At 49.4% G+C, this 11461-nt stretch overlaps 1 protein-coding gene across 1 annotated transcript; it reads right to left on the reverse strand.

The window, feature by feature from the left end:
• Positions 1–6710: 6710 nt before the first annotated feature.
• On the reverse strand, positions 6711–9065 carry LOC120969518 (uncharacterized). The gene is made up of 3 exons (XM_040396764.2): positions 8933–9065; positions 7156–8849; positions 6711–7043 (listed from the first exon to the last, which is right to left on the reverse strand). The coding sequence occupies exon 2, from the start codon at positions 8837–8839 to the stop codon at positions 7193–7195; it is 1647 nt and encodes a 548-aa protein (XP_040252698.1). The 5' UTR covers positions 8840–8849; positions 8933–9065; the 3' UTR covers positions 6711–7043; positions 7156–7192.
• Positions 9066–11461: the final 2396 nt, after the last annotated feature.

Below are 11461 nucleotides of genomic sequence, written 5' to 3' on the forward strand. Positions count from 1 at the left end.
CCTATTTTGAATTTGAATTCAAATAAGATGAACCCTAATGCAAATCCAAATTGAACTGGAAGCCAACCAAGTAATCATTTCCAGACACTTAGTGTATTCAAACTCATGAAAGGTCAACAAGTTTGAATTGTCTTCAAACTTGAACATGAACTTGGCTATGCAAGATTCATAGACCATGACTCCTTATGTGGTAAACCCTATTATTCGAAACTGCATGTGAACCCTTATGTCACATGTACCCCAATTAACAACCACTATGTTGTTTTCCAAACTCTTATGAGTTAACTCTGACACATGATCTCACAGCACACTGACACTGACACCATGCACAAAACTTGTTGTATGTTTGATTGCATTGTATGGTTGTTGATGATTGCTCTTTACTTACGTTAGCTTGTACGGAGAACAAAGAGTAACTTTATCACTATTGAAGAATCGTCAATACAAGGCAAGTACCACTTTGATCATATATATCACCCAGTATTTCTCTTGCATAGTAGTTTTGCCATGTTAGGTGTGTGAGTTTAGGATGTTAAATTATGTACAACCTAGTAGTTGACAACTTAGGTCCAAACTTACCCTAACCTTGTAACCATTGAGTAGATGCTTAGCTGCTATGACATGGATTGGGAAATAACAATTAATTTCCATCATACAACCTTATGATTGACTAGTTAATTACAACTTAATTAATGAACCAATCTGGGTGGACTAGCTTTGATTGGGTCATTGGAGTGTAGTCTTTGGGTGGTAAGGCCACCCAGGTATCAAAGGGATTGCACGATTTCAATGTTGAGTAGCTTCTGTGTGTAACCGTGATACAATATGGGCTCTGTATGGACCTAGTAAGTTGTGGGGACCCTCCTAGGTAGACCAGCAGATGTAGCCACGTAGGTGTGTAGGTTCGATTGGGTCTGCCATTTCTGAGGGGGCGACCACTTCCCAAAATAAGACTGCCAGTTCCAAGAAGAAGGGCAAGTCCAAAAGGAAGTCTAGTGCCGCCAGTAAGACCGTGTCTCAGAAGAGGAAGAAGGGCAGAGCCACTAAGGAGACTGAATGTTTCTACTGCAAATAGAAAGGACAATGTAAGCGCGACTGCAAGAAGTACTTGGCAGATAAGAAGAAGAACGGTTCTTCGGATAAAGGTATAAAAGTTATTCTACTTGATACTGATCGGTTGCTCTCATTTGCAAACCGATGCAGGGTCTGCAGAAAGCTCGCAAGTTGAGAAGGAATAAAGCCCCTTCAGGTAAATGTGCTCTTGTGCTCGAGCAAAGATTTTCTCGGGAATAATTACTGGTGTTGCTAGAACTTGTGATGCATTGAATTAATGTGTGCAATCTGACATGTATTTATTCCAAAAGTAAAAGCATCAACTATGATTTGGAGCAGTGGCGGAGCCAGAAAAAATATATCACTAGGGCCAAGTGTTGTTAATACGGATAGAAATCCTTCACTCGCAGGGAATTCAAATAGATGTGTTGAAGATCATCAAAGAAAGGAAAGAGACTAAATTCGATTCATCTCCTCCCTTTTCTTTAAACCAAGAGCTACTCCTCCCCTTTTTTATGTACTTTCAATACGGTTTCGTTTGTGTTCGTGTTTTCAATTTAGAACCCCACGGAAGTGAATACAAAAAAGAAAAAAAAACCTGTGATGGCAGGGCCCAACCATTGAAAGACTGATTTTTAGCAGCAAATAATCATTATTTTTTCACTGTTCATTAGCAACATATAGTAAGTGAAACAACACTTTGAAGGAGAAGACAGACCAAAAAGATGTAACTGATGTGTGATGCTACTACTTCACCACTCCACATGGATGCAACACAACTGACTACTTCCTGAACTATTTTTCCTGCTACAGGTTATCATCACCTACTAGTGATCCAAATCCCAGATGTTAGGGGGCAGGGCCCCTGCTGGTCCCCCTGTCTCCGCCACTGATTCGGAGTTGAGGCTCATCTACACCCGTCCATGAACATTTAATTCAAAAACAACAGTGAAAAATCAAAAAAGAAAAGAAAATCTGAATTTTTTAGGCACCCAAGATGCTTGGGTGCGTGCAAATTTTCGTGGTCAAATGACATCCGAGAAGCTCGTGGCAAATTGAATTAAGGTGTGCAATCTGACATTTATTTGTATCGAAAGTAAAAGCATGGACAAAGATGATTTGGAGAAGAGCCTCATCTATACCCGCCCATGAATAGTAAATTCAAAAACAATAGTAAAAATATGAAATTTTAGGCACCCAAAATGCCTCGGTGCGTGCAAATTTTCGTGGTCAAATGACATCAGGGAGCTCATGGCAAGAAAAAGATCACCAGAGCATCTTGGATGCCTAAACATTTGAGATGTTTTTGAATTTTTTTTTATTTACTGTTCACCGAGAGCATGTGAGTCTGGCTTCTTCTCTGGATTACCGCTGATACACCACTTACCAAGGTTTCTAATATGGATAACAAGTCTCTAAGCACATGGATAATGGATTGCTATAATCATTTCAGACAAATATTGAACACCGCATGGAAACAACTTTCTGCTACAAATTTTAGCTCGAATGCAGGCAATACAGCACCAATCCAAAGTCCGAATGGATAGATAGGATATAAATCATCATCGACTTAGATGTCTTTGCACCACTGATAACTCAGTAACATATAGTAAGTGAAACAACACTTTGAAGGAGAAGACAGACCAAAAAGATGTAACTGATGTGTGATGCTACTACTTCACCACTCCACATGGATGCAACACAACTGACTACTTCCTGAACTATTTTTCCTGCTACAGGTTATCATCACCTACTAGTGATCCAAAAATTCCTTGCTTGAATTGAACATGTAGACTCTTCCGTTGTCTTCTCATATCCAAAATAATTAACCTGCAAGATAAAAACAACATTGGCATTGAGTAACACAAGAACAGGAAGTGCTACAATGTGTCATGATGGAGACAAGAAGAAGACTACATTGTCAGGGATGAGCAGCAGAAACCTGAGTGAGCGAGGCAGCTAGTGAAGAGCTTCGACTGCGAGGAGGTCCAGGAGATCCATTCCCTCGGCATCATCAAGCAGGTGATCCATCTCATCGGCGTTCATCGGGCTCTGTGGAGACTCAACCTGCGCGGCGGGAGCGGACAGCGAGTAGGCGAGGCGGAAGCTGATGAGGTTGGGGCTGAGGGCGCCGATCTTGGCCGTGCCCGTGAACGCCGCCACGGCATCCAGGCTGCTCTCGAAGATCACCACGGCGACGGAGAAGCCTTCCGGTCAACCTCGTGGTAGCTTCTCAATACAGAGATCGGATCTTCAACTCAAACCGGAATCAATATAATTTTTTCACTTAAGTTTGTGAATTGATGATAGAGAAAAACCTCTCAAATTGTAATAATACATGGAGTTTTGCATGGATAAAATAAAATGTGGAACATAAATTAATGCACCCTTTCACCATTATGTAAGCAGCCCAGTTAAGAAAATAAATTGAATTACTGACGCACAAGAATCAAGTCTCATCAAAATAGCGAAAATTCATGATACCGCAAAAGCTAAACCCTTAAACAGTAAATTAGTATTATATCCACACTTCGACTCGAATAATAATAATGCCACCTAAAAGCGCAGTTGATCTCCCTCCGGCTCCAATGATTTGGCCTTTTTCTTCGAAGGGCCGATTTGGCCTTTTCTTGCTTCAACGCTCATTTTTTGATTCATTAGATTGAGCTCCGCATGTTATTAACTAATACTCCATCCGTAAACTAATATAAGAGTGTTTAGATCACTACTTTAGTAATCTAAACGTTCTTATACTCCATCCGTAAACTAATATAAGAGTGTTTAGATCACTACTTTAGTAATCTAAACGTTCTTATATTAGTTTACAAAGGGAGTACTTCTCTGTGCATTATCAAACTTGCTTATACATTCCTGCACCTCAAGTACATCAAAAGATGCATAAATAATTTGTGCAAATTGGAGGGCTCACTGTACATAGGAATTTGATTTCTCTCATACTTCAAACTGAAGAAGTCAAACAGAGTAGCACGACAGCTGCATGCATGAAACACGTACCAAAGAAATACATCAAAGAGCAAAAGGAGAGAGAGAGAGAGAGAGAGAGAGAGCTAATAGCACACGGCCCGCAAACAACAGTCTGTCCTTCAGATGGAAGTAGCCCGTGTGTACATGACTGGTTTTCGCCGGATAATCCTGCAGCTAACCTTGAAGGACGAACAGCACATCGGCCTAGTGTACGTGCTGTTGTCTGTGCTCTTGTTGACGGAGAGCGCTGGGTGATGGCGCCTGCGGTGAACTACAACTGGATCTTGGATCTTGAAAGCGTACTGCCCGCACGCGGAGGCGCTGCCGGTCTCGTCATGACTGACTGGTACTACAGTGTGGCGCCGTCCGAGATGGGTCGGAAGGGGTGAAGCATGCATGAATGCACCGCAGCGTACCTCGTCCCCGGGAGGACAAACGCAGGCACGCAGGCCCATCCCTGTCCATCTCCCACGACTTGCCTCCCACTGGTTGTGCTCTTTGCGTGGTCAAGGGGGGGTGCACACGGCTCCTGTCCTACCGCGCATCAAGAACTCCTTGGCCGCCGACCACACATGTAACATGTCTAACACACCGCGCCCGATGAAAGGAGGAGGGAAACAGACAGGGAGAGGATCGAGGGCATCGTTTCAGGCTGCAGCTGGCCGGATTTCTGGCTGGCGCTGTCCGTCTCCGGCAGGCCTCTAGCATGCTTCCTTCTTCTTCTTTCTCTTTGCTACTATCCACCAACCGAGAGAGAAATCGAGCACCGACGCGATAGAGCCTAATCGATAGCCTCACCGTGCAAAAAATACTATAATTGAGAGGGGGCATCATTTCTAAAAAAAAGAGGCGGCATCATATGACCTCGCCCTACTCTTCCCTGTCCCTTTTCCTCCTTCGCGGCTCGCTCCCGCCTCCAACTTCAGCCACCGCTGGCTGTCTCCTGCACCGTCTGTCGATTGGATGCCTCCTGGCGGCGACCATCAACGTCGGCGTCGGGCACGCAACAGGGATAGACTGCACGTCGTCACCACCATGGGATTGTCGTCAGTGGCATGGTGGCTACCGGGAGGGCTGGAGAGAAGCGAAGCATGCCGATGTCAGCACTACAGCAGTGAACGGGATGCGGGCGGCACACGAATCGGCCGACTTGTAACCGGGCATGCATAGGGCTTACCTGGTGTCGGGTGGAGAAGTTGCGCCCGATGGTGGTGCTGCACCGCCTTCTTGGGAACGCCGTCGGTGGGCTTGCTTGCCCGCGCCCCGGTGTGGGTCTTCTTCTACTGGAAGAAGGACTTGACGTCGCCGCTCATCATGGCTCCCTCTCCGAAGCAGATGACGCAGCCGTTGTGACCTCGCCGTCCTACAGTTCAAGCAGGGGCAGAGCACCTCCTCGCGTCACTGCGGGCGGTAGCCTACCCGAGGCGATAGTTCCCCATTGTGACGACGCTAGGTGGGTCACCGGCAGTCTGGCGGCCGCGAGAAACATGCTGCAACCGCCAGGTCGAGCAGAGGAGCCGACAGCATGGCCGTGCTCTCCGCCGCTCATGGCCTCCGCAGTCACCGTCCCGCAGTCACCGTCCCGAGGCCTGTACTATGCTTGCGACCCAGACTACTGCGATGGAGACCTAGATCGAGAGGGAGGAGGGCCTTTTATGTAGGTAAAAACAGCGGTGAAGGATTTCACGCGAACCTTCCGGCGAACCATCAAGCGAGGCCCAAGCGGCACCGATCAGGGACCGGAGCGACTCTAGATTTCACGATGAAAGCGGTACCGATTACATTAACATAGAGTGGCACCGAACCACCGAAGGAAACTTCCGCAATCCAGTCAAAGTGGAAGGATGGCCCACAAGTAACAAAATTTGCTAAACCCACCAAAAGAAACGTGACAGCAATTCAAAAAAATTGAAACAAACTTCTGAACACACAAGGCCTTTGTACACAGCCATTTACCAAAATAATAGCACGTGTCATGTACACAATTCACCATGGGTCACTTTCACACAAGTGGGTTAACCTTAGAGCAAAAACGTTGCCTGAAATAGAGGCTTGGGTATTTTTGGGGTAAATGAATGTTTTATTCAGTGCGAAGTGTAATATATTATGATAGCTATATCAACTAATTTTTTGTATTGCCACATGATACCCGTGTTCTACTACTAAACATGATCTTAAGGATATCACTACATGTGCTTCATGCTTCATATTTTTCCCGAACATAGGTTCCTCAAAAATGTTTTCTTATCTGAACATTTATTTGAAGGAGTATTCTATTATTTTTGTTTTTAGCATATATTCCTACAGCAACGCGCGGAGGTATCGTCTAGTTTTTTTAATCATCCAAGACGCTCAGGTGCATGCAAATTTTCACGGTCAAATGACATCCGAGGAGCTCGTGGCAAAAAAAAAAAGAACGGCCACGAACCCGAGCATCTTGGATGCCTAATCTTTTTAAATAAAATTTTGAATTCGTTTTTGAATTTACTATTCACCGAGAGCAGATAAGCCTGGGTTCTTCTCTGGATTACCACTGATACACCAATCACCAAGGTATCTAATATGGATAACAAGAATCTAAACGCGTTGACTGGTATAATCATTCATTTCAGACAAAAATTGAACACAACATGGAAACAATTTTTCATCGCCAAAAAAAAAATGGAAACAAATTTCTGCTACAAATTTTAGATCAAACGACCCAGCTTATAATGCAGGCAATACAGCAGCAGTCCAAATTCCAAATGGATAGATAGGATGTGTTTGCACCACAGACATAGTCACTAACATAATCATTAAACAACAATTTTTAGAAGACGGGCCAAAAAGATGTAACTGATGTGTGATGATCGTACTTCACCACTCCACATGGATGCAACACAACTGACTACTTCCTGAACTATTTTTCCTGCTACAGGTTATCATCACCTAGTGATCCAAAAATTCCTTGCTTGCATTGATCATGTAAACTCTTCCACTGTCTCCTCCTATCCAAAATAATTAACCTGCAAGAGAAAAACAACATTGGCATTATGTAACACAAGAACAGCAAGGCTGCAATGTCATGATGCAGACAAGAAGAAGACTACATTGTCAGGGATGAGCTACTGAAGAAACCTGAGTGATTCTGCAATGCAAAACCTGAGTGAGCCAGCTAGTGAAGAGCTTCGACTGCCAGGAGGTCCAGGAGATCCATTCCCTCGGCTTCATCAAGCAGGTGATCCATCTCATCGGCGTTCATCGGGCTCTGCGGAGAATCGGCCTGCGCGGGAGCCGACAGCGAGTAGGCGAGGCGGAAGCTGATGAGGTTGGGGCTGAGGGCGGCGATCTTGGCCGTGCCCGCGAACGCCGCCGCGGCATCCAGGCTGCTCTCGAAGATCACCACGGCGACGGAGAATCCCTCCGGCCTGGCCTCCACCACGGGCCCGAACCGGCTGAAGATCTCGATGAGGTCGGTCGCCGGAGGGACGGCGGTCGGGCCGGTGAAGTTGAGCAGCAGCCCGGTCAGACGAGGCTGCTCGTCCTTGTTGAGGCCGCCGTTCTGCGGCTTCGCCGGAGGAGGAGCAGCGGTGGTGACAGGGACGTCATGCAGCTGAGCGGCATGATCAGCAGCAGCGGCAGCGCTTGCGCACCTTGCCATCCTCACACCAGCGTTCGCCGGAGGAGTGGGCGTGGGCGTGGGCGTGGCACGGTCGGCTCTGCGGTTCACCGGCGGCGACAGCGACATCCGGCGTGCGGCCCTGCGCATGAGCTTCCCCATCTTTGTGGTCGGCTCGTAGTTGTCCACCTCCAGGGCGTCTTCCACGCTCTCTCTTGCTCTGCCGCAGGTGACGCACCTTGAGTCCTTCCATTTGCCATCGGCACTGTCGCCCCTCGGCCTTCCCCTCTTGGCGGTGCCACTGGCGCGGCCACGGCGTGCCGGCGTGGCACCCATGGCGCCATCGGCAATGTCGCGGATGCCATACCAAACCGTGTACGCGGGGAGGCCTTTCGTGCCCCTCCAGCGGGTGAAGGCCCTGAGCTGCGCGGTGGCGACGGTGAGCTCGAGCCTGTCGGCCCCGGTGAGCGGCGCGACGGCGAGCGCGGAGAGGTACTCGACGAACGCCTCGCCGCGGAACGCGTCCCTGGCGAAGGCGGTGTCCACCACGGCCCCGTGCGCGCCCTCCCGGACGCCAGCGTTGTCGACCACCTGCCTCTTGGCGACGCCGCGGCTGATGGCGCAGTCGCACGAGAGGCCGAAGTCGACGCGGCGCGACACCTCGCCCAGCGCGGCGTCCACGGCGGAGGCGAACGGGGACATGGTCCTGCGGGCGCCCCAGCGCGGGACGTCGGCGCGGTCCACGGCGGCGAAGCGCGGGAACCCCTCGCGGAACGGGCGGAGCGCGGCCGGGTCGGCCTCCCACGCGAACGTCCGCTCCCAGAAGTTGGCCACCAGGGCGGCGCCGCGCCTCCGGCGCTCCCCGAGCGCGAGCGCCGACGCGTCCGCCGGGTCGAACACCTGCGCCGGCCACCAGTGGTAGCCCCTCACCTTGGCCCACACCAGGCGCGGCGGCGCCGGGAGTCCCTCCTCCCCCTCCAACTCCTCCTCGAACACGTAGTCGTACCGAGCGCGCCCTACCTCCCCGCCCTTGGCCACGCGCGCCTTCCTGGTCCGCCGGTCACGGGTTCGCTGGAGCAGCTCCGCCACGTCCGGGTGCAAGGACCGTAGCCTCCTCGCCGGGGTTCCCGCGTCGCTCCCGTGCCCCTCGCCGACGTTCTTGGCGGCCGCTCCTTCCTCCGGCGACAGAGTAGCAGGCGCCATGGTCACCACCCTGCAGCGGCAAGAAACGATTAGCGCGCGCGTCCTCGCGTCGTCTACTCTCGAAAGGGGGAAGGAGGAATGGCTTTCCCTCACCGGAGAGCGAGCGAGCAGCAGGCGGCCGTGGACGGGGACGAAGGAGCTCTGTGGAGACGCGGAGGGAGGGGTTTGGTTGGGGTTTAGGGGTGAGGCGACGGGAACAGAGGCCATATGCCAAAATGCAATCTTGTGGGGTGAGAGTGAGACGGGGGGGAGGGAAGGGCTACGTGAGCAAAAGGAAGGTGGTCGTTCTCTTTTGCAGAAAGAAAGAGGGGGAGTTTCTTTTTTGCATTGCTAGTACAATGCAGATGCCTCTTTTACTGTCTCTGATTTTGTCAGCTGGGGCCATTCACTTTGAGTTCGAAAGCAGAAGATTGCTTCTCCTTCTTTCATGATCAAGTACTGCCCATGTACCCCATCTGGTTATGAGTTTTCCACATTGTTAGCATGATATTAATCACCTGGAACTGATGCGACTCGAGTGAAATCCACCGTCAAAATGTCACACTCCTAGTGTTTTTCACCACGAAATATTCCGTTGTTGCGTGGTGGTATATGCGGCCGTACTCGCTGGGGATTGACACGAAGTAAAATTCCATCAGGGCCCTGTTGCGGCTCAGATCACACCAAGATGAGCAGAGGCAACCGGCCTAGCCATCAGCAAAAGATGGGAAGGGGGTCTGCCACAAACAAAGAAGCAATCCGTTTCATCAGAAAGCGAAAGCGAAAGCAAAGCGTGGTAGGAACTGCCACACCTCTCATCTTCTGACTGCACCTGCTGCAGCAGCAGCCGGTCCGCTGGCTGGCTGGCTGGCTGGCTGGCTCGTGTCACCTTCATCTCAAGCACCAGGTGGGCTCATGGCTCCAGCGCCAGCGCCAGCGCCAGCGGTGAAAGGAAATTCCGCGGTGAAATAGTGGTGGTGCTCTAGTGAGATTTCAAACGTTTTTCCAACACCCTAACGGTGAAATAGTGTCATGTAAACAACGCCTGAAGAATCTTGTCTCTTTCAAGCAAGCGCTTCATAAGAGTTGTCATCTTCTTCACCACGAAACCAATGCACTATCTTTGGTTGGTTCACTGCGTGTGTTTGGCCGGCTGTTATCTCACTTTACCCACTTGGCTTTACTTGCGGCCTTAGCTATCCATCCGTGCAAGTGCAACTGCCGTGCCTCTCAGCCCCATGGCACTGCGCCAAAGGAGAACTTTTCTTTGTCCCTCTCAACCCAGAATGTGCAGTCAAGTTTTCTGAAATCTTGTGGGGTGAGAGCAAAAGGAAGGTGGTTGTTTTCTTTTTCAGAAAGAAAGAGGGAAAGTTTCTTGTCTTTTTCGGAGTTTCTTTTTTGCATTGGTAGTAGTACTGTACAATGCAGATGCCTCTTTTACTGCCTCTGATTTTGTTAGTTGGGGCCTTGTACTATGAGGTATGAACAATGCATGCCATTCACTTTGAGCTTGGAGCACACAAGATTGATTTCGTATGATCAACTACTCCTATTAATGTTAGGGCCTATTTGGTTCCAATAAGTCACCTGACTTATAAGTCAGGTGACTTAAAACCAGTGACTTATAAGTCACGCCTGTTTGATTGTCACCTGACTTATAAGTCATCTGACCACACCTTCTCATTCTGTTTTTTAATGTAAATGTGGTGGGACCCACGCAAAAGGGGTGACTTATAAGTTTTAAGTTGGGGTGAAGCAACTTATGACTTATAAGTTGGGGTGACTTTCACTTTTCGACTTATAAGTTGGTGACTTATTTGGAACCAAACAGGCCCTTAGAGCATCTGCAGCCTGACGCCCATATCTCAAACGCCCGGGCACAAAAAATCAACTCACTCAGACGTCTCAAACTAGCCTCAAACGTCGGAGCTCTCTGGCGCCTCTTGTATGCAGCCCAAATCTAGGGCGAATATGTGGCGAACAGGGCACACCTAGGCGCGTCCACCTGATAGGCCTGGCACACCACCGACCCCACAGTTGTCCCACAAAATCGCTAATCCGGCTTCCGGCTTCAAACCCTAGCTCATCCACTCGCCTCTCTCGCTCCGTCCTGTCCTCTCCCCTCCCGCATTCCAATCCAATCGAGAGCAATGTCGAGCTCCAGCGGCCACTCCGACTCCGACCTCGAGTACGATGAGGAGTTGGCCCTCCGCTTTGTCTTGGAGTAGTCCAAGGTGGACACCGGGGGGCAGCTCCGGATCTGCAGCGTTGCCGGCAACTCCGCGCCAGTGCGAAAGTGGTGATCCCACACCTCCTCTTTTGTTTATATTGGTTTTAGTTGTTGACGTTTAAGAACTTGTTTGGCGACGAACTCAGATGATCTTTTGGATGATGTGAAGCTCGTTTAATGTCCGTTTGCAGCCGATTTTGTTGCCGTTGTTTGATCACGTAGAATAGCTCACATTGTATGTACAATATGGACATAAGGTGCCAGGTATGAGATACGTGAATGTGAAAAGCGAAATATGAGGCGTGCCCGACGCATCCGCGGGCGTTGAAATGTCCGAGTTATTAACTCATCGTGGCGGCTGTAGATGCTTTTACCCCGTCAGATTATAACCAAGATGTCCAGTCAATTTTATT

The sequence above is a fragment of the Aegilops tauschii genome, chromosome 1 (assembly GCF_002575655.3).
Source record: "Aegilops tauschii subsp. strangulata cultivar AL8/78 chromosome 1, Aet v6.0, whole genome shotgun sequence".
In the NCBI taxonomy this organism is placed as follows: domain Eukaryota; kingdom Viridiplantae; phylum Streptophyta; class Magnoliopsida; order Poales; family Poaceae; genus Aegilops; species Aegilops tauschii.